General features: G+C 35.8%; 1 protein-coding gene and 1 non-coding gene across 5 annotated transcripts in view; one reads left to right on the forward strand and one right to left on the reverse strand.

The window, feature by feature from the left end:
- CPED1 (cadherin like and PC-esterase domain containing 1) overlaps positions 1 to 24,509 on the forward strand; it is a 288,422-nt gene that overhangs the window by 126,282 nt on the left and 137,631 nt on the right. For all 4 annotated transcript variants that reach the window (XM_053608585.1, XM_053608586.1, XM_053608582.1 and 1 more), the window contains 5 exons: positions 19,119 to 19,261; positions 20,097 to 20,169; positions 21,622 to 21,789; positions 22,514 to 22,618; positions 24,115 to 24,284. In XM_053608585.1, the coding sequence (XP_053464560.1) occupies positions 19,119 to 19,261; positions 20,097 to 20,169; positions 21,622 to 21,789; positions 22,514 to 22,618; positions 24,115 to 24,284 (659 nt within the window). The remainder of the gene's footprint in view (positions 1 to 19,118; positions 19,262 to 20,096; positions 20,170 to 21,621; positions 21,790 to 22,513; positions 22,619 to 24,114; positions 24,285 to 24,509) is intronic.
- LOC128560502 (U6 spliceosomal RNA) lies at positions 14,582 to 14,688 on the reverse strand. The gene has a single exon (XR_008373000.1). It is a non-coding gene; the product is annotated as a U6 spliceosomal RNA (small nuclear RNA).

Raw genomic sequence — 24,509 nt, forward strand, 5'->3', positions numbered from 1 at the left:
AGTTAACCACCCAAGAGACTGTGTGAACCACTCAAGAGACTGTTACAAACTGGTCAACATACAGAGGTGGTCAACATAAAGAACTAGGCCTGCTGTGCTGATAGCTACATGTAGCACACGTGCAGTCTGTGAAAATTAGGTCAATGTAAGGAGGTAGGCAACTGGAAGGTGCTACAGTATGTATTGTGTATGTACACACACAGATATAATGTATAAAAGTGACCACATAAAGGTAAAATCTTACCTAATGAATGTATTTGCTGATTATTATTTTCTTTACTACTAGAAAGATCAATGAGCAAGTGTTATTTATATAGCCAGAAAAAAGGAGGTGAGCTAATATTCAGGGATGTCAGTGTGGAATGAAGGTAGGGAAGGGAATTCCCTTAGGATGCTTGAAAGATGGAAAAAAGGATTATTCCTTAGTGAGACTTTGAATGGCACGGTGTGTACTTCCCTTTTGCTGAGCTGGTCTCTGTCACCTGTCCTGCTCAAAGCCCGCCTCTCCCTGGCTCCCTCTAGTGGATGTACGTGCAGCGGTGGGGAAGGGCCTCAGCTGATGACTTGGTAAGAGCAGGTGTTTTTTCTCCACACTGGAGCCAAAGTGTCTGTCTATGGCCTGCGGACCTCACAGAAGGTCTTAAAAATTAATCTGTGCGGGTTTTTCCTCTTTCTGCCATTTCCCAGCACAGCAATGTCACTCTGACCCCTGTTATACCTTACTGATCACAAGTTTATAAAATAAAAAAATGTTTAGGGTAAAAAATGAATATGGAAAAAACAGGACTAATGTAAGCAATGTTTCAAAGTGCTTTTACATGCACAGAGGAAAACATTATCTTAATTTTTTAACAAAGCCAGAAAGATGTAGAAAGGAAGAATAACTAAAATCTCTTCACTACCCTCCATGCAGGAAACTATTGTTAATATGGATCTTTGGGTAAGGGATGCATGAATTGAGTAAAACTCTCTGAAATCTTCCCAAATTTGTCCATTTCTGTACAGACAAAGAATTACTGAATTTGATTTTATAAATGTTGATCTCTAGATTTGAACAACAGAGCTCAACTAAGTCACTGTGGTTATGTTAAATATCTTTTGATGACAATAAAATCTATTGGGAGGAAAAAATCAGAGAGAGTCAGCAAGAATCCAAGAGAACAAAAGCGAAGAATAAAAATTTATTTGCATAAATATGTTTGAAATCCTTGCAAAAAGTGAGTATATTTATCCTTCATTTAAATTGGGAGTCCATCTCTAGTGCCTAGCACAGTGCCTTGCATTCAGCAAACACAAGGGAAAAAAATTACTTGGGGTAGAGATTTCACTCATCAATTTGCTGTAAAGTATAATTATTAAGAAAAATAATTCCTTTACAAAGTGGTACATGAATGCAAAGTAACAACAGTGAAGACAATGTCTTTGTAAAAACTTTCTGTGAGGTCCACAGGCCATATACAGTAAGTGTCTCAAAAATTTAATTACTTAAATATTTATATTTATTACTGAATATGTACTCAGAAAGACAAATGATATTTACATTTTTACTTGGGGTTTAGAAACAAAACAATTTGTTTCCAGTACATTTTGAAGCTTATTTCATGCTTGTCATTAAAAAAAAATATATTAACAATTTCCTTTATTTCTTGAGATCTGTCTCAAAGGCTGTGACAAATTCTAAAATACGTGTATCCTCAAGGGTGCCGACTAGGTAAAAACTGATTTGTTTGCTGTAAGAAGACAGATTTTTTGCTCCATTCAGGAAAAAATCTGACTTGCATCTGTCTTTTGTGATTTATTCATTTTAGGTGTAAAATGAAATATAGCCTTTTCCCTCCCATATGTTAAAATGTGGTTTCAAATTTAGAAAGAACAGCAATCTTATGTCACTGAGGAAACCTATGTGGCTAGGAGATGGAGCAAAACAAGACTGTATTGCCCCCATGTGGTCTTTTTTGCTATTGCATAATAGTCTGAGCTGTCCAACAGAGACAGGAAAAAATGGCAAAAATTGCTAAGGCAGCAAAGCTTTGACCTTATTTTTTTCCCCCTTTGATTACACATATTTATTTTTAAAAGTTATTTGATAGTCCATGTTTGTGGTAGAGTCCAAAGTGATGAGTAGAGATTCTGAATGATGATAATTTTTCAGTGCAATTTAAATTGCCTAGGCCAGAGAATTATTTGCAATGATTTCAGCATGTGGTAGTCATTGGACATTGTTTTTCTCATTTAAGAAGATGTTGTGATAATTAGTTTTTTAAAATTACTGTAGAGAAACATTTTTATACTTAACATGTAGGACTTCATCACTTTATCCAAGTATCTTTTGAGTTACTTCCATTTGATTTCAATCTGAACCTCAAATCTGCTGTTAACCCGAATTCCTTTAAGTGATCTAAATGACCTGATATTGTAAAATTGGACTGAAAATTTGCCTTTCATTTCTCTGAGTGCTACCAAGGCAGGCAGAGCTGGAGTCTTTCTCAGGATTCTGCACACGTACATGGTACTGCATTCAATACCTCCTGCAATATAAAGACAAATTTCATTGCTTTTGAGTTCTGCCTCTGTGGAGCATCTGCCTGTAAAGCATCCTCCTCCAACTTCCCCGTTGACTGACATGGAGCGCATACACCACTCTCTCCTCTTTGTCTCATAGCAGCTTGTCCTCTTGCTTCCCATCCCAAATCTGTGAAACCAGCTCTTAGAAGCAGGTTTCAATGAAGCAGGCCTTTAAAATTTGGAGAAAGGGACTGCAAACAGGAGAGGAAATCTCAGAGGTCTGTATATTCTTTTTTTTTTTTGCAGTTTTTGGCTGGGGCCAGGTTTGAACCCTCCACCTCTGGTATATGGGGCCGGCACCCTACTCCTTGAGCCACAGGCGCTGCCCCTGGAGGTCTGTATATTCTTGTGTACATCTATGCTTCCTCAGACCTGGTGTTCATTCTTCCAGAATCCAATAGCTCTGAGTACCACAGCCTCCTCCGTCTGTTTAAAAAAAAATACTGTTCCAAACTGATACTTAGGTAGAAATTTCTAGTAGAATAATTTCATCTAGAAATTTTTTTCCCGATATATTTGAAAGTAAGATGTGAGCATTTTTCTATGTACTCGGTAACCAACCCAGATCATCCATATGAAGACTATGCATTCAGGTCACACAGAGAGAAATCATTACTCTAAACTCAAAAGTCACAGAAGAAAAACATTATGCTAAAGAAATAAATTTCATTTTCATTCCTTTCAGGAATTTCCATTAAGGTAAAAAGAAATGTGAATTTAAAATATGAATAGGACGATGATGACATCCTTTCATGATGAGTAGTTAGAAAATATTCAATTGCATTTTTACTCTAAAGGAGAGAGAAATAAATCACTACTGTGAGATCTAGAGTTACTGGATGTACAAGAAAAATCCCCAGGAATGACAGGCCTGGGAAGGGACAAACAGTGGGGAAGTCCTTGTACCAGCTGTATGATCTCAGACAAGTCTTTTAACATCTCCGAACCACTTTTTTAAAAAATGGAAACAGTTTTCCTATTAATTAAATGAGTTTTTAAATTTTTTTCTACAAATATTTGCTGGATACTTCCATATGTTGGAGATTAAGTTAGGGTCCAGTGGTATATAGTAAAAGACAAAGTCCCTATCTTTGTAGAGTTTTTTCCTCTATGGAATGACAGATGAAAAACAGATAAAGAGTTAAGATTGTATATATAAACAAATCCAGATGGTCACAGGCTTTTAATAAAGCTAAGAATGAAATGTACAGGATGTTGAGTTGAAAGTAACTAGATTGTCCATTTTATGAGAGGTAGAAAGATCTCCCTGATCAAGTGACATTTGAGCTGTAATTCTTGGGTGGGATGAAGAGCCGTTTAAAGAGCTGGAGGAGACATCCCCAGCAAAAGGACAATTTCAAAATCTTGAAGTCAGAGAGTCTTTGCATATTCACAGAGCACTACAGCACTAAAAGTGTATCACATTGGACCAAGGGAGAGTGACAAAGAAGAGCTTGAAGAGGAAGGCAAGTGACAAATCACATAGGATGGACTCTAAGTCAAGGGAAAAAATTGGATTTTTTTCCTGTGGGCAAAGCACCACTAAAAGATGGTAAACAGGAGGCTGTTGTAATGTGATTTACCTTTTAAAGTCCATTCTGCTGTGGTGTGGAGAATGGATTGAAGAGAATTGTGAGTGGAGGCAGAGAAAGCAGTTGCAAGGCCATTCAGGAGTCCCAATGCGTTGGACTGGGTTGGTGAGATGACCATCTGAAGAAGGAGAGGTGTGGATATGCTTTGGAGGGAGAGACTAGAATTGTTGGTGCTGGGATTAGAAAGAGCGTGGACAGAGAGGCTTCAAGGATGACTCTTTAGCCATTATTTGTTTTTTTTTTTTTTTATTTTTTGTCTTGTTTATTTCAGGTATGTGAGGGTACAAACAACCAAATCACAATATTAGAATGTGTTAGGTAGAGTCCCTCTTATAGCCATGTCCTGCACCTTAAAGTTGTGCCATCCACTCCTAAAATGTGCATGTTCAGTGGTAGCACCCCAACCCTTCCCTTCCTTCTCCCCTGTTCTTGCTTCCTCTTCCCTCCCGCCCCCAACTTGAATTGAAATGCTTTTTCTCCTATGTGAGCATGAATTAGATCGTCTGCTGCCTTCATATTAGTACTGCGGACATTGTATATTTGTTTTTCCATTCTTGTGATGCTTTACTGAGAAGAATGTGTTTCACCTCCATCCAGGTTAATACAAAGGATGTGAACTCACCATATTTTATGGCTGAATAGTATTCCTTGGTATGCATATACCACAGCTTGTTAATCCATTCTGTGGTTGGTGACCATGTAGGTTGTTACCACATTTTGGCTATTTTAAATTGAGCTATGATAAACAGGGCGGTGCCTGTGGCTCAGCGAGTAGGGCTCAGCGGGTAGGGCGCGGGCCCCATATGCTGAGGGTGGCGGGTTCAAACCCAGCCCCGGCCAAACTGCAACAAAAAAATAGCTGGGCGTTGTGGCGGGCGCCTGTAGTCCCAGCTATTTGGGAGGCTGAGTCAAGAGAATCGCCTAAGCCTAAGGATTTGGAGGTTGCTGTGAGCTGTGACACTCAACCGAGTGTCACAGCTCTCTACCGAGGGCGATAAGGTGAGACTCTGTCTCTACAAAAAAAATAATAATAATAAATAAATAAATAAATAGAGCTGTGATAAACAATCTAGCACATGTATCCTTATGATAAAGTGATTTTTTTTCCTGAGTAGATGCCTAGTAGTGGGATTGCTGGGTCAAACGGGAGGTCTAATTTGAGTTCTTTAAAGATTCTCCATAATTCTTTCCAAAGAGGCTGTATTAGTTTGCAGTCCCACCAACAGTGTAACAGTGTTCCCCTCTCTCCGTATCCACACCTGCCTCTGCAACTTTGGGACTTTGTTCTGTGGGCTAGTCTTACGGGCTAACCTTAGGAGACATCTCAGGGTGGTTTTCATTTACATTTCTCTGATGATTAGGGATGATGAGCATTTTTTCATGTGTTTGTTAGTTTGAGTGGTGGTGCCATCGACTGTGAGAGACCAGAGGGGAAAAGAAGAAGTCAAGAGAAGGAGGGAGAAAGGGAAATGTGAAATGAGGAGGAGGGAGGCGCGCAGGTTCCTGCTCCTATGGCCGCCTACCTAGCATGGTTGGTCCTTACTCATTTGCCTCTCAGCAGGCCTCATATGTTCAGTACCCTGGCTGAGGGGCCTAAGCAGAATAATTCTCCCTTTGAGAATTTGGTGTGTGTGTTTTTTGTTTTTGTTTTTTTTTTTTCCCATACGTTGTCTTGCTCTGCCTTTCTTCTCCCCAGTCCTTCCCACTCCCATTTCCAACAGAGACATCTCATCACTTCTAAACCAACAGAAGAATTGCAGTTGTCTGCCCATCCTAGTGTGACCAAGGGGTGGTTCCTACACATCCAAGTACCCATTACTGGAAAACCATCCCAAGCAGAAGTGCTTGTTTCTCAGTCATCATTGGTTCAAGGGCTATTTTTAAATAGTTGGTGCCTTACTCACAAGCCTAATCTCTTGAAAGAGAGAAGAGAGGTGCAGTGTGATGCCCCCCAAAAGGGTTTAAATCTATTCAATGTTTGGGATGGCAGCCAGAGTGAAGGCAGAGGGGTTTGAACTGGAGGTGTCTTATCAGAACTACCAGGCATTAGACTGTGTTTTAAGCACTGTAAATAGAAATCCCTATGAAATTCTTAGATCATTTTCTCCACATGAGAGGTTAACAAGAGAATGAGATGTATATTTTATTTCACAAAGAGAAGGAAAAAGACAGAATTTAAATAACAACAAAAAAGGCAAATTGAGTCTGTTAGCTTTTGCATAACAAACCATTCCCAAAGTTAGGAATTTGGACAAACATTTATTCTCATGATTCTGTGGGTTGACTGAGCAGGTTCTACTGATTTCTGTAAGTAGCTAGAAGCTGAGCTAGGGATGCTGGCTGGTCTAGCCTGTCTGCACTCACACTCCTGAATCTGGACCCAGAGTCAGGTAGGACCATAGGCAGGACTTGGCCATCTGCCTCCTGTCCCTCCAGTAGGCTGTGTCAGGATTCTCAAGATTGCAAGAGAGCAAACTCCAAGGGTCAAGTCCTTTTTAACATTCTGCTATGGTATGGATTCAATGGTCACCTCCCACCAATAGAAAAGAAGTCTGTGTCCTCACTCCCAGAACCTGTAAATGTAACCTTATTTGGATGAAGGGTCTTGGCAAATGTAATTAAATTAAAGCTCTCCAAATGAGATTATCCTGGATTATCCAAGTGGGCTTTAAGTATAATGATGTGTATTCTTATGAGAGAAAATCAGAAGGGAGATTTGGCACAGATCGATGAAAATACAGGAGGACAAGTTCATGTGAAGACAGAATCAGACATTAAAGTTTTGTACCCACAAGCCAAGGAATGTCAACAGCCACCAAAACCTGCAAGTCACAAAGAGTGGTTTGTCTCCTGGAGCCTTAAGCGGGAACATGCCCATCTGGACACCTTGCTGTGGACTTTTAGACTCTGGAACTGTGAGAGAATAAATTTCTCTTGTTTTAAGTCATCAAGTTTGCAGTGATTCGTGACAGACACTCTAGGAAGCAAAAGCAGTTTGAATCAAATATGCTAATGTCCAATTGACAAGGAACATGACATGATTCTCCCACGATTCAGGGGATGAAGAAATAGGCTCCACTGCTGAGTGAGAGAAGCCCAATATCACGGTGCAGAGGAATGTGCATATTGGGGTAGGTGAGAAGGATTTATGGGTTTTTTTTGTTTTTTTTTTTTTTACAAATTGCTACACACTTGGAAAGAATGCTCTTTACATTAGAGAAGATTATCAGCAAGTTTGACAGGATAGAATTTAAATGTGAGAACAGGAAAATATCTTTGTTTTCAGCTTGAATTTGTTTATTTCTCTTTTGTGGATGGTGTATTCCAATCTACTTCTCCACACACAAGTCATCAATGCCTATGCTGATCAGACCTGCATGCTACCCCTTGGACACGAGAGTCAAGGTTTTCACAATTTAAAGGGACTATAGCTCAGAATAAAACATCTTGCAGGAGGTACAGGTATGCACACATAAGTGAGTCTAGAGTTCATGTCTGCAGCTTTACCATGAAGCCCAGCTGTGGCATGAGCAGGGAAGAAGAAAGCCTTTCCACCCAACTTCATAGCTCAGATAACTAGGCCCTATCCTTCAGTGAACTGACAGAGGTTTTTCCCACCCTTCTCGCATACAGAAATAGCTGTGCATTGACCCAGGAGTTGCCCAGGCCTGGAAAAATGTTCCAGGATATTTTAAAAATCACATGTTCTTCCAAGCCTTTTAAACCTAGTTGGAAGGACTAGCTGGTTTAAAAAAAGAATGAATCATTGAGATCCTTTTTGTAGGCATTATATGAACTACAAATTCAAAATGAAAGATCAAAACATTATTTATCAATTTCCTTTATATATTCTACAAACTTTGCTCCTGAGAGAGTTATGGGATCATTCCAAAAGATCAAACATTCAAATTATAGGGATTCCTGAAGGAGAAGAGGATGGCCCTTAATGGTACAGGTGCTCTACTCCAAGACATTATGGTAGAAAATTTCCCAAGCATTGACAGAGAAACAGAAATTCAGATAGTAGATAGTTTCAGAAACCCAGCACAACTCAATTCAAACAAAGCATCATCTGGATACGTTTAGTTCACTTTGCCTCAGTTGATATAAAAGAGAAAATCCTGCAAGCAGCCAGGCATTAAGAAAAGTCTTACTTACAAAGGGAAGAAATTCAAGGATGACCACAGATCTTTCAGCTGAAGCTTTTGAAGCCAGAAGAAGATGGCCATCGGCCTTTAACTTTCTTAAACAAACTATTTTCAGCCCAGGATCTTGTATCCTGCTAAACTGGAAAATGTCTAAATTAGGATCAGGAGACAACAAAAGGGGTGAAGGGCATCTTGTGTGGTGGCTCCTCTACTGTATGAGAAAGGAGTTTCTAATGATTGTCCTTCATTACATAAGGTATAGAAATAATATAATTTTCCCACAATAAATTGGTTGACTATTAATGCATTTCATCTACATCTTCTTACGTATATAAGGTTTTTTGTTTGATCATGAAGCCAAAAATAACTTAAGGAATAGCAATATTGAATATTCCAGTAATCATTCACAGTTAAGTCAACTCAATTGTATTCCAGAGCTGTTTCAAGGACTCCAACTGTGCTGGGCAATGTGGAAAAAGACTCAGAAGAGAAAAATTAGTTCTTGCTTTTAAGGAACTCTCCAGTGGGGGAGAAATACATGTTTATAAATAACTCTAATACAGAGCAGAATGAAAGAAATGACTGAGCTGCTGGTATAGTAAGGAGTAGGAGAGAATTACTCAGGCTGGGAAAAGTGAAATAGGTTTTACCGAATGAATGGCATTTTAGCTGAGTTTAGAAGAAGGAACAGGGTTTCTTTAGATAGAGAAAGGGGATCTTTACATTTGCTTTGCAACAACATCGCAAAGCATGCAGGTGAATATACAGGTTATAATCTTAGCATTTTAAGATGCTTTATTTGGCTAGAATTTATATGTCTTTATGAGTAGGGAGAATATTGAAGTGGGCCAGATAGCGAAGGAAGGAAGAGAAAAGGGCACAAGATAGTGGGATGAATTAAAGTAGACAGGATAAGATCTGTGTTATTGGAGTTAAAGCCTGAAGAAGGTGAATTTCATGGAATATAGAATGTAATGTGACACTACTGTTATTTCATATTTCTGAATGTAGTTTCAGATATGGTCTCATTTGAAACTTTTATGAATGCTGGGAGATAGGTGATACGTTTATACCCACACTATCATTGAGGAAATGAAGATTCATGATTTATTGGAGAAGATAGAGCTGACAACAATCAGTTATGACTAATATTCAGCTCTCTAGTGAATAGGATCCATCTTAATTACCACTTGACAACTCGTGGTACTAAGCAACGCTCTTCATTCCCTCCACAGAGCATGGTGCTATCTGAACACAGAGCACAGTGCCTGCGGCAAGCTTGTGATATTCAAGTTTGCTCCTCCCATGTTTTGAGTTCTGTGCTTACTGTCACGCCCTGATAAACTATAAGTGCCCAAAAGAGACAGACCTGCTTCTATAAAAGCAAAGTTGAATATTTACAAAAGAATCAATATAGAAAAACTGCTTTAAAACACTTCAGGTGAATTAAATGTGGGTTTAACAACTTTTAGAGTCTGGAGGAAATTGTAACACCTTGAACTATTGTGCCCTGGGATTTCTTTGCATGTATCTTTACGTTTGTGCTCTAATTACAGTTAAACCAATGCCTCCTGGGTGAGGTTTCTGTAAGTTAGATGATTTGAAATTCCAATTAGGTCACCCATAGGCAAATAAAAGTCCTTGACCCCAGGTCAAAAGAATGACAAATTAATATGCATTTAGATTTTTTAAATTTACAAAAGTCTGAGAATTGCATGTATCACTTTTTGAATTCTCAAATGAAAGGAACACACTTTGTTACACGAAGGATAAAGGCTTTTCTGCTGTTTACTATTTATTGTACTGTCTCTTTTGTAAGCATGAGGACTTTGAGTGGGGGGGAGGATGAGGAACCGCATGATTGGAACTCAGCCTTATAAAAATGACTCAGCAGCAATGGAAAAGAAAGTGGTTGGAGGCTGGGAAGTCAGTAGTTAGTACTCAGGACGTGAGAACACATTGTTTGGGCTATCTAACATTACATTTTACTAGATGCTAAATTGTGAACTTTTGTACACAATAACTACAGGCTCATTTAAAATATCCCATGTAAAAGAATGAATTGTTTTTGGTATGAGAGAGGTATGAGGTAACAGATAGGACAAAAGTGTAAAAACAAAAAATAGCAGAGGATTATAATAAATCTATAGCTTTAACAGACTAAAACTAACACCACTCAGAAGATCTGATAAATTGCTCCATCATCTTTTTTATTGCACAACCAGAACTCATTATTTTTTATAATGAATACATTTTCTTTTCTTTCGTGGTTGACCATGAGACTTCATAAGACCTAAATTCAATGCTCTACATAAAATATCCAGAATTTAAATTGAAAATATTATCCCTTTTTACTTTCTCACTCACTTGAGAATATGTATACATACACAAGATATGTATCTTTCTGTTACCTGCATCCCTATTTGTGAATCTTTCTACTCCACAAATATTGTTACAGACATTACCAGATTTCAGTGTCATTTTCTACTTATGACAATTAGGAAAAGATGAATAGTTTTCAATAAAGCTGTCAGACAATATTTCATTGGAAGCTTAAAGAAGCCTTCTTTTTAACCTTAATGGAAATAGTTGTGACCTGCTTGAACAATGAGATTCATATAAAGAAAATAAGTAGGCAGATACATAGAGATTTCAATCTAAAATCTTGACAACTTCAGCTTTTGCTCTTTGATGTTAAATCATTCCATTCCTTTATATGCCACAGAGAGATTCCAGAGCAATAATAAGGAAAACCTGCCAGTTCCCTGAGAAGGTTGACGATAATGCAATCAAGTTTCTATCATTCAGAACAAATAATCAAAATTTATGCTATTCACAGCCTTTTGTATTTCTGTATCCTCCTTCTGATCAATTCTCTCATGTACTCATAGGAAAATTTTAAATTTTGCAGCTGTGAAACTGATTAGATCATATGAAATCTGCATTCTAAATTTCCAAGTTTAACGTATGCTTTAAAGTTTAGGATTGTTAAGAAGTACAAATGAATAAAATTATTCATGTTACTCAGAGCATGAAACTTATTTAAATATTGGAGGTTTTTAAAATCCAATTCTAAGGGAAGAGTAAAAAGTACTCTAATTTAGGTTTGGTCAATTTAGTTTTTCATAGTTTACCCTAAAGCAAACCTATTTTCAATGAACTAAAACAAATGATGAGACTATTTGTATTCTTCAATCCTTCAATCATTTGACTGAACGGGGGATTTTTTTCTTGATCCAGGCAATTTCATTTAAATTACAAAGAAATATTTTTAGTTTTTCAAAAAAAAATTAGGCTACATAAATCCTCAAGCTATTGAATTGATGTTTTAGGTACATGGGTGTAAAAGTCATGTGATGGGGAATTGTGACAGTTTCAAGCACATTTTCCATAAAAGTAAAAAAACAGATGATTCATTCTTTTTCATTTCAGGGTTTGTCCACATTCTGAAAACTAGTACCATCAAAAACACAGGGACAGAAGTAATGCTGGGGCTTTGTAAGAAAGTAGCCTGGCTTCAACACCCACACTGACTGCCTCCTGGCTCAGTAACCTTAGGAAAGTAGCTAGTTTTCTCCACCCCCAATTTCTTCATCTATAAAATGGACAAATACCATCCCCCTAGCATTGCTGTTCATGCAAAGTGGTGCATAGTGTCTGCCACACAGTGGTAGCTTAGCTGAGGTTAGTAACATACCACATACTTACTACATAAATGGTTACATTACTATTGAGGTTTGTAAGTTAGTCATTTTTCTCTTTTTCTCAAATATTTTTTTACTCTTTTTCTTTTATTTATAAATACCCAATTCCATCCCCCAAACACACACATACCCTGTCCCTTTAAAGCATAAAGGAGACTTCTTCCCAGGGCCCCAAGGGTTCACAGCACTTCAGTTCCTGCCATGGCCCTCTCATGTGTAGTAGATGTGTTCCACTGGCCAGCCACATCCAGAGCTGTGATCCTCACTGGGTGTCGTGTGCCTTGGGGGACCCACGAAGACTCTCTAAGAGGTCACAGGTACACAGATGGCTTCAAGAGAATCAATGCTCACAATTTCATCTTTGGTGTGAACACTGTTCTGACATTTGATCTCGCCTAGAAAGGTATCCCCTTTCCTTTCCTTTTATAGACACCCTTCTGCTCTACAAAAGAAAGGCCTGGCTTTCGCTGGCCCTCACAATGATGATTGCCTGAAGATGAAAAATCTGCCCCCCACCCCCAAAGCAGGTAAATTTAAATACAATGTCCTTCAGAGAAAGTGAAGGATGCTGGTCACTAGTTAACAAATCCTTTACAACTCAGGTTGCTTTCAGTTCTTTGTTTTTAAACAAAATTGAATATTTCATGGTAAATCACTATGTAATTTTAAAAATATATCTTGGAGGGAGTTCAAAGAATTAAGCTATGTTTCCATAACCAAGCTCTTCCATTCACCTCTGAATATTTATGTGAACATGTTTCTTCCCTGCTTCTATTAATAGTAATATTAATACTGATGCTTAGCTGTTCTTGTTCTAGAATGAATTATATTCATTCAATCTATATATGAATTAAGTGAATAAAAAGAAACCGTATCTATTTGAGAGGTTCATTTCCAATACAATTTTATTATTTTTTATTTTAGAAATTATTTAGTAAGATTCAGAACCTATTCCTAGTGTTCTGATCAATTGTAAATGACTAAAAGCTGTACCATAACTCTTTGTAAGAACTTTTTTTAAAACTTAGACTCATCTGGGCACTGACATTTTAAAACATATTCATAAACACATTCTTCTCATTGATATTTATAAAAAGAAATTTTTAAATCCCTATATAAAATATATTGGAATAAAATTCTTAAGTATTTGGATTGCTTCAGTTACACTTTTAAGATTTCTGCAAGAGGCTAGGAGCTGGATTGGTTCGGTCAAAGTCAGAGAGGTCTCCCGTAAGTCTGAAAAAGGCAAAATAATACCCATCAAGAACAATAGACAAATCTAGAAATATTAAAATTAGGTAAATTTAAATTTATACTATTTAATTTGGATAAAAAACACAGAATCTTGGATTTTATTTATTTAATTGAATGCCCTTAGCTTTACTCAGGGATAAGTCGACACCGAGCTCTTATGTGAATCTTCCTTTAAAGCATTGACTAGACCCTGAAATGATCATTCCCTAGACTTTGAGTTTCATTATGAACTTGCCCTCCCTTCAGAATCATTCTTGTCAGCATTTAAGCTTGCTGTATGGGATTTTTACATCATACACAAATAAGTTCAAGGACAAAAGAGCATTCAAGGATAAAACAGAGACTAAGAGGAGATGATATGGAAAGAGAGAATATTTTCATTATTTGCAGAAGCTGAGAAATGGCATAAGGGAGGAGTTACTTTTTGTTTTGTTTTGCAAAAGTTCTAAACATTAAGAAAGTGCCCCTCATGGCTACACAAGGTCACACGGAGTGGTGTAATGGACACTGGAGACTCAAAAGGGAGAAGGGTGAGATGGGGTGAAGGATGAAAAGTTACCTGTGGGGCGTGAAGGACTGGCGGGAGATACACTAAAAGCCCTGACTTCAACACTGTAAAGTACACACACGTGAAGAAATTCAACTTCACCCACTAAATCTCTTAAAATTTTTAAAAAGAAAGAAACTAATCCATAAACATTAAAATGAATGCTCTTTAGGACTTTGGTGATTCAAAATTAGCAAGTGGTTAATCAACATGGTGGTTGGAGGAAATGAGGTTGTGAAAACTGCAAAATGATTCTTTGAAGTTTTTACTCGTAGTAATGTACACACGACATAAAGTTTGCCATTTTCAATGTATAGTTTAGTTAGCATTAAGAATCTTCACACTGTTGTGCAACTAATCTCCAGAACTGTCTGCACAACTGAAATTATATACCCATTAAACAGAACTCCTCATTTCACCTTCCCCAGCCTCTGACAAACACCTTTCTACTTTCTGTTTCTGTGCATTTGACTGGTCTGGATCCCCCTCATGGACGTGAATCGCACAGCATCTTTCTCATGGGGTTATGATACACAGCGTAACGTCCTCAAGATTCAACCATGTTATGAGTCAGCATTTGCTTCCTTTTAAGGCTGGATGACAATCGTTATTTATATATGCCACATTTTGTTTATCCCTTCGTCCTTGATGCACACTTGTATTGCTTTCACCTTTTAGCTATTGTAAATAACGCTATTATGGACATGAAAGTGCAGATATCCCTTTGACACCCTGCTTTCCATTCTTTTTCTTTCTTTCTTTTTTTTTTTTTTAAATATGGAACGCTTCACGAAGTTGCGTGTCATCCTTGCACAGGGGCCATGCTCATCTTCTCTGTATCGTTCCAAGTTTAGTGTATGTGCTGCCGAAGCGAGCACCCTGCTTTCCATTCTTTTGCCTGTATACCCAGACGTGGAATTGCTGGATCATGTGGTAATTCTATTTTTAATTTTTTGAGGAACAACTGCACTGTTTTCCAAGGGACTACCTCATTTTACTTTCCCACCAACAGAACACAAAGATTCCAATCTCTTCCTATCCTTGTTAATACCTGTTATTTTCTGTTTTGTTTTTGTTAATAACCATGCTAAGAGGGTTGAGGTGATATTTCACCATAGTTTTAACTTCCTTTCTCAAATAATTAGTGATATCGAACATCTTTTTATTTGATTGTTGGTGGAAAATGACTTTAAGTACCAATATTCTTTTTTAATCTGGCAAAGTAAAAATCTCTCACATGGTAACCTTGAGAGAAATTTTGGTGAACTTTGATAAAGTACAATACTATTAAACACTAGCTAAAGTTCAAAATATTGAAGTTTAGTATTCTGCTGTAGTTTCCCAGTGACTGAACTTAAAAAAAAAAAAAAAAAAAACATTAATATTGACTAATCTTTCATCCTTTGTTCTAAATCTTACCTTGTCTTATCTCAGAATTTTCTAATCTCAAAAATTCTCTCAAACAGCTATAAGCTTCTATTTTTCAAATGTTTTATTACAAGTCACCAGAGAAAATGTGTCTTTTCCCTCTCTCAAAGATGGAAGCAAGAGATAAACAGGCTATCCTAAAAAGGAAAGCGACATTATCCAGAGCTACAGGAAACTATTTCTCTTATCAACATCTCTGTGGTTTCTGTAACGTGGTAGTTAGGCTTTTTTATTCAACAGCATTTACTGAATGCCTGCTCTGCCTTAGGCATTGGAAAACCAAAGATAAAATGGGACAATTCCTGACCTTGAAAATCTCACAATCTAGCAGTAAAAATCCCCAAGAAAATCAGCAAGTTTAGCACTGGAGGAAGGCCATGTATTGACATGGAGAGCAATTTGCCCAAGGTCTTATGGGAGGATAGAGAAAAATAATGAGGTGGAACCCAGAACATAGCACGGAGGAGTTGTTAGAGACCAGGAGGAGAAATGAGGTGGATAATAAGGACACCTTGGAAGTATTTTAAGATATCAGAAATGAAACCGAACTTTTTCTATAGATGCTTTTAAATTCATCTTCAGTTCCCCTCAACCTTCCTTTTTTAATTGAGAATTTTGTTCCACCTATATTTGTATCTCAACAAGTTGCTTGAATGGATCAGTGTTGTAAGAAGGTTAGGCACCTTACTGCTTAGTGCTTGTGTTTTTCAGAGGGACAAACAAACGGTGATAATTTAGCCGTCTGGTTTTACGACCATGATCTTACAATGTCATATAATACGTAATTTATTTTACACTAAATTTGTACTTCATTTTTATACCAAAGGAGGAAAATTTATAGTTCATAAAATAGTTTCATGTCATGGTAAAAATTTTAAGGTGTTCTTTCACTCATTTTTATCTCACTGCCAAGGCACTAATTTCCTTGGGAATTTATATTCTCCTATTTATTTAACTCAAAAATGTTAGAAGTGCTGGTGTGGAGAGGCAGAAGTCTCCTTGATATTTGAATTTAGGGCTTGATTGTTTTAAATTCACAGCCAAGGTGAGGCTTCTCCTTCAGATATTTGTGCTTGAGTTAAGAAAGCTCCTGGGTGAAATTTTTCAGGTTCTGGTGGCATTTGAGTGGAATTAATGTCAGATAGTTTCAGATTTGACATTGTCTGATGAGAATGTCAAGCACAGTTCTGTCCTTCTGTATCTGAACACACTGAGACACACGGAGCTCAAGTTATTTGACTGAGGAAATACAATTAGAGTGATAAATTGCAATATAACCAGGCACGCAAAAACGTCTTCTACTAAGTCTAAGGGAGGTAGTTAGACGAACTCATTTCCAAGAACTGATTGCAGTGCTCTGTCCTCTTTGGGAAACATTGAAAATTGGTGATTTTTAAAAAATACGCGCATGACTTTACTTTCATTTCTGGCACGTGCAGTTTGCTTGCCAACGTACTAACTAAATCAAATAGAAGGAATCACACTCATTTGGAACTTCCTTCCAATGGAAGGGTTGAAATAAATCGAAAGTCAGGCAGTGAGAGAGAAGGGAACGCATACATAGACGAAAACTGGCAACAGAGCTCAGACATACAAAAATAAGAGAAATCGCTTTTTTGAGGTTTTTCTTTGAGTGCATTTTCTCTTTCTTTTCTTCACATTTCTGCTATAAAGGTAGTTCTATGTATGTACAAATATTCTAATTCACTTGTTTTCATGATCGTTGGGTTCATGTTGAACCTTCTTTCAGCAGTTTCAGTTCTTAAGGAATGAGTGAAAAGACAGTTATTTGAATCCTTCAGTTCTGCTTTTTTAATTTTTGTTAGGAGACACAGCTCTGGAGCGGCCCATTCAACCTAGCCACATCTTTTTCTCTTTTTAAAATAATTCTGTTGAAAGCTTCTAATACAGGGTGGCCATAAAGGTCGTGTGCAATTTAAAATAGTGTGTAATTTAAACTTGGGCATGAACTTCATGACCACCCCGTATACTTTTAAAATGCTCTTCTCTGGTCAGTGTCACAAACACGCATTGCACTCAGAGTCTGGACTGGACAACCCCTTTAATTGAAATCTCCTTTGCATGGCTGTGGACTTGTGTGTTTTGAATTTTTTTTAAGACTTAATTTTTTTTAGAGCAGTTTATGTGTCTAGGCCTTGTCTTGTTTTAATTAATAAAAAAATAAAAGGAACTAACATGTTGAATGCTGACATGCTGAGCCGTGGTGTGCCCTGCATATATCCTCCGACTTTAGGGACATTTTACGAGGATTAATTGGGAGAATGCACACTCCTTCCACTGTGCTATGGACCTTGTCACCCAAAGCACAGAGCTCAGGACTTTCTGCATGTTAGAATTTTCACTAAAAGATGGAATTGAATGACACTCTATATTCAATGCTCACCATTGAAATCAGAATGAAAAAATAATCATTTCCACAGTAGAAGAATAAATACAACCCTAAGCCATTAATTATGTTTCCCCCTGAAGCATATAATCTGGTAATTGATCTTGTATATCTTATAAGCTGCACAGACATTTCTGATTTTCATATGCTATTAAAGTTAAACTCTGTGAATAGTACTTTTGCATAATACGGTGAACTAAGTGAAATATGATGAGTTACTTTTATTTGGAAAAACATAGTGTTAATCTATTTTGACTCAAAGGTATTAACATTTTAGTGCTAGCATTAATTTGTTTTCTTTTAATCATAATTATTACATTTATTTTTCTTAGTAAAATAGAAAAAACATCCCAGGGGCCTCGTGTAAATGGTGTGATCGCAAGGTCTTAATATGTAATCTCATTAGGTTTCTGGTTTTCAGCTGGTAAAAGTTTATGACGGCAGTATTTGTTTATCTTGGGGGAGTTTTGCATGTGCTTTTAAAAGATTTATTTATAATTTTCCTCAGGTGACTTGTGCCAATATTTGCCCTACATTATCGTAGCAACTAAAATTTTTCACTTTGTAATCTTACGCAGTCCAGTCCATTTTTCTAAAAACATTAATAGAATACCTGGTGCATGTTTTCTCAAATAACATTTTTTGTTTTAACTTTGAAAGACTATGTCTATACAAAGTCTTGGGATCAGTATGAGATTTGTTTTATACTTTAAAAAATTATTGACTTGAATTTTAATGCTAAGCATTCTCAAGAAACAGTTTTATTGTGTTATTGTGTTAATGCTTATGCAAATAAAAATAGCAATTTGTGACCCTAACTATAGCATTTCTGGGAAGACATCTGAGCTTCCTGCTCCCTTTTGTAATACTGCCCCATCCTCTCTATCCACATGAAACCTGAATTTAAAAGTTAGCTGTCAGCTAGATTTTCCTTGGAATAACAAGACGAAGAAACAACTTCGATACAGTTGGTTTTGTTTTAATGTGTGCAGAAAATCGGTAATAAAAAAACAACATTTGAATTTCATGCTTTACAGTGGCTTTCTAATTTGGCTTCTGCAACTTTCTTGTTGCTAGTTATTAACCCAATTTAAAGAGAAGGACACAAAGATTTATAGGAGTGAGGCAAGTCCAAGTTTGCCTAGTTAGCAGAGCCACAAATTAAACTTGAGAGTTCTGATCACAAGCCTTGTTATATAGTTCCATGGCACATTCCACGATGATACAAAACTAGAAAAACAGAGTGGAGTTAGCACTAAATTAATTTAAATTACAAAATATTCAAACTTTGCTCTCGGTACATATACTGAAATTACTGAACTTCCCTGTTTAAGGAGGTGTTTTGAGTGTGACAGGGAAAGATAACCTAAAGGCATCCTTCCAGTGGTCATCTTGGAAATAAACAAATTGAAGCTGTTGTTTCAACATATGAATCCTGTTGGTTTATTTTTTTTCTTTTCTTTTTGTTCATAGCTGCAAACATTTTTTGAGACATTCCTGAGGGCCAGTTCATCTCTTCAGGCTTTTGATAATATGAAAGAAGCAATTAGCAAACTCCTGCTAGCCTCAGAAGTGTTCAGTGAAACAGCTACTCTGGGACCAAAGACCGTCAATAGGTAAAAACAGATTTTAATTAAAGAGAAAAACCTATCTTCTGAAAGTGTTGGTGAAAATATATTTTAATTATCACAAGTAGGTGATACTTGGAAAATTTTATTTCAGTAGACAAAGGGGATCTTCTAGACTCACATGACTAAATTTATAGATCCTAAAATTTTAGAACAGGTTACAAATTTGGCAGTTTCTCAACAGTGACAAGAAATAAAGTGTAAGTTTTTAAAGTTAATTTTTAAGTTGTAGTTTTTTTGTTGAAACTCAGTTATTTCTTTCATATATGCTTAGTACTGACGATGTGTAATTTTACATAACAAATTTATGAATCATAAATTTTGTTTTCAAATATCCGACTGATTTCATATGCAGAGAGAGAAACAAAGATCTTTATTAAGAAAATTCAATAACTCCTACCCCCATATCTTAGTTTTGCTTGATTATAATGTACGGACCTTGTTCTAAGGATATATTAAATTTAGTATGTAAAAACAGAGGGGTCACTTCAACTTAAACTTTACTATGCCTTTTATGTTAATAAGTGCCTAGCATATAGGACTGGGAGACTTTTCTTTTTCACGTTTAGATTTTTATGAAATAACTTTGTTGTCTGGTTTAATGTGTATGGATTCCTAGGTAATTTTATTTTCTGTAAGGAATAAAATAGGATGCAAATTCAGTAATTAATTCCATGCAATTTTAGGTTATCAAAGCCACTGCTCTTTTTAATTAGTGGAGATATTGAAATTTAACTATAGTAATTATTAATATGATACCAACTAATGGAGTCAATGTAGTAAAGAGAATATAGTTTTGTGTTACTTTGTGTTTTTGTTTTAGATGCAGATTATGTTTTCAGCTTTTAACTTTTGACATTGGTTATGGCAGTTTCACGTACCCTGTAGTGCTTCAGGTCAGTATATCAAAGGACTCACGAATGGTATCAGCTTCCACCTTTGGGGGAAGGGTGTGTGTGTGTGTTGCTTTTATTCATAGTAACTAATAAAGAAATGCCAGCTTGCATCAAAGTCACCATAGGCTTATGGTTCAGGGCATTATCTAGTATATGGAGAATTTATGAGTTCCAAACCCCACTATGTGTCTCTGTAAGAAAAAAAAAAAAAAAAAAAAAAAGAATTTTTCTACGATTCAAGCACTGTTTATGAAATAAGTATTGGATAAAGTCAAATATGTGTCAATGGAGAAAATGGAAAATAACACGTAAGTAATAGAAAATAGCAGATGGTCTAGTGTGTTCACATGTGTTATAAAAAGGTAATTTTTATTTATTATCTTTTTTTATTGTTGGTACAAATTTATTCATTGAGGGTACAAAGAACCAGGTTACAGTGATTGCATTTGACAGGTAACAACCCTCTTATAATTGTGTCCTGCCCCCAAAAGGTGTGTCACATGCCGTGAAGGTAATTTTATTTTTATATATAAACATTTAGTTTAAAATTGATTTATATTTTAATTCAAAAAGCCATGGGAATTTTGGAACTTTTGCTTTTTCTAGTGTAATATACATAGCAGAGTGTTTCTTGTACACTCTGATTCTTTTCCTTCCTCTCTCTCTAATTAAATACTAAATACGCCTTTCTGATCATTTCCTTCGTTGTATTTTTTTTTTCTGAATAGCCCTTAGTGACAAAAAGACAAGGAGACAATTGATTTAATTAGTCCATGGAAGTTGTACCTTGGGATATGCATGAGAAGGGCAGAAGAGTAAAATAAATTATACACAAGACTTCAACTTCATGTAGCATCCACATGCTCTCAAACATTACAGATAAAACTAATGACATCATATGTGGCTACGACAGTTGGTTGAATAGTTCCAATATTTATCCATAAAGTTTTGAAACTATATGAATTTACATATTTTAACAGTCATTTATTTATTTATTTATTTTTTCAGTTTTGGGCGGGGTCTGGGTTTGAACCTGCCACCTCCGGTATATGGGGCCGGTGCCCTACTCCTTTGAGCCACAGGCGCTGCCCCATTTATTTATTATTTTGCACACATATCTTGTCGTTTGCATTATGACTTCTTAAATATTCTGAAAAATGTTATGTATTGTCTTCCATGAACATACATTATTTAACCAAAAAAGTATCAAGAGAAACTAACATGATTTATTATACATTAGTTAGTCAGTTTATAGTGTTCTAAAAGAGTTGTGTCTTTAATTGTATTTTTAAAGAACATTCATTACTCACATTTATAAAACTGTTGACCTCCAAAAAGACCACTAGATGTCAGTTCTGATCTATAATCCAACCCTAAATAAATCATGTCTTAGAAATAATTCCACTTAAAAGTAAGTTCAATGAAAATATTTGTGTTTTTATTCTTTCAAAGGTACATGAGCATTTACATTTTCAAGATAATGATAATATGGAGCTTGAGGACCAGAATATAGAAGAATTCCTTTTAAAAGATACTTTCAATTTTCTTTTCTCTAATGAATCATCACTTTCTGTGTTTTCCGAGATATTTCAGAGACTTTTTAGATCAGATGCGTACAAGGTAAGCCCACATTCATGTGCTGACAAGTATTTTTTCGAGTCATTCATTAGAAGTTACTGTTCTTTATTGTTCAATTAAGCACCTTGAAAACTCATTTGATTAATTGGTATCTGTTATAGCTCCATTTTTTTTCTGACCCGAGGACCAATATTATTTTTACATCAACTAAGTTTGTGAGTGAGTGATTATGATGAAATTTGGGTTGAAAATAAAATAAAATAGTTCATAAATTCCTAAAGAATGTTTGTGAATATTATGACTAATACCTATTATAGACTATAGATTACTTTAAAAGAACATTAATATTCTTTAGAGTCAGTTTAGAATAGCAGTGGATGCTTCAAATTAATGCCAGGAGACTTGAATGAAGACATAATTGTTTTTAAACATTCATAGCTGTCGACATGTTTGGGTAGATGTGGATGAATAGGGTGTAGTGCCTCAGCATAGAATTGATTAATTTTTACTGCACGCTGGAGCATCACCCCAACCTCACTACCAAAGCATCATTGAGCTCTCTCCTACAGGTTCCCCTTATCAATATGTTTTCTTAGTTTCAGACAGCTTTGTGACAGGTTAAAGTTGTTACATATATTTAGCGTCAATTAGCTCAGCTGTTTATTTCGAGTTCAAAATTTGGTTTATGAAGTGGGAGGAGGCAATCGGGCTGAACGTGGTTTGACTTTTTAACAATCGTTCAAGTTTTATTTTTTTCCTAACATAGAGTGAAAATGATCAAAAGGAACTACATCAATGTCTATCTTTAGAAGAAATCAACTCAATTATCACTTTCATAAAGGAACTTGGGAGTCTGGGACAATTCCAACTGGTAAAACAAAAGTGACATTTGATTCCTCTTGACTGAGATTACAGATCAGCTCTACGCTATCTGCTTAGACTTCACACTAAGATATTTAGGAAATAGTAATCTTTGCTAACTTCTTTCCTCGTTTTTGGAGATCTAAGATGAGCAAAACCTATATGCTTTAAGAGTTTGCAAATAATACATGACTTAAGATAAAAGAATACAGGATTAGCATAGCTGGTAGGATTTGAAAATTCTCAGGAAAAATGGCAACATTTCTCTCGTTTTGCTTTTAGCATTGGAACATTTATATGCAATCAAAATTTATTTCTGCATACACTTTTTGTTTGTGTAAAATCAAATACATTTGAATATAACAATATTTTAGAAAACGACTTAAATCTTAGTTATAACTCTATAGTAAACTTCAAAGAAAATATGTAATTATAATAATTATTGGTTTTAGCTTTGAAACAAGGCATTTGTTTTTTCTACCATGTATTTTCTTGGGTTCTGTTTATTTATTGGCTAATATCAAAAAGATGATTAATTACTAATGAATGTACATGCTCAGTACTTGCTTTCTTTACAATTCTGCTTCTTATATAGGTAATAATGAATTTATTTTTCCACCTAAGTTTTTCTCATAAAAAACATCTACCACAATAGCATTTTTCAAAAGTCCATTGCTACTTTATTATTAAGCTTATATTTGTCTTATGCATTTTTCAACTTTAATATAATCTGTGTATACATATGCTACTTATACAAGTTTAACCAGTTTACTAAATTAATTAATGACTGTTTGATGTTTGCTTTTGTAATTTGACTCCATATTTAAAGGGTTAAAAAATAAGTTTATTTCCCCCAAAGAAAATTTAATTAACACATACTCATTTTAATAAATTTAAATCTAGCAGGTATCATATTTACAACAGTCTGCCGCATGACTAGAGAAATTTAACCAAAGTGTGGCTTCATCCTTCAGCAATTTCACAATTTAAAATATCCTGAGTGTGGAAAACTTCTGTCAGCATAATTTGAAGAAAACCTAAAGAATTATTTTATAAAAGAAAGGCAAACCCCAATTCCTTGACTCTCGGGGTAGCAAAAAGATAACCACAGATTTTCGTGTGTGTGAGATTAGTATTTCTCACCCTGACACAAGATTTTTCCGTGGTTTAAGAGGATTTTTCCTCTTCCCTCTGCCTGACTCACTGCATTATTTAGCTGTTTTCAGGTATCTGTAACAGGAAGGAGAAATCAGTTTCTATTAAAAGAAAAGAAAACTCACCTCATTTGGAAATGTGATCCTTCACAAAATTAGTTCCTTATAAAAAGTGGCATTTACCTAGACAGCAGCACAGAAAATTAAATGATGTTAATGAGCAATAGATTTTCAATCAATATCTTATGTTTTAAACATCTGACTAAATACGAACCCTTTCTTAGTAATATTTCATTTTAATTTATTTTTAATAATTTATGCTGATATCCTGTGTTTGAATATTCCTTCTCAGCTCTTCCCATCTACTACACCTGGGATTCAAACTTTGATGCATGAATTTTATGACATGGAAAATCCTATGGGAAAACCTGGTTCAGTCCTGACCCAATACTGGTCTCTTCTAAATGTATTTGAACAATTTCAGCTCATGAATAAAAAGGCACAGCTGCATCCATTGGAATGGTAAGATAGCCACAAATTTGAATTGTGCAATTCAGAAAGTCTTTAGACTAAAGATTGATTTCGAAAGGCTTTGCCTACATTAAAGAAAGCAACAAAAAGAAGTGTGTCCAAATTTTCATACTCTGGAAAATGAATGTCTTTAAAGCATTGAAACCATAATGATTCTAGTGGTCTTCCAGCTCTGTAACAAAAATATATCCAGCAGTTTTTCAAACCAACAAGACT

This window comes from Nycticebus coucang, chromosome 11 (genome assembly GCF_027406575.1).
Source record: "Nycticebus coucang isolate mNycCou1 chromosome 11, mNycCou1.pri, whole genome shotgun sequence".
NCBI classification, from domain to species: Eukaryota; Metazoa; Chordata; class Mammalia; order Primates; family Lorisidae; genus Nycticebus; species Nycticebus coucang.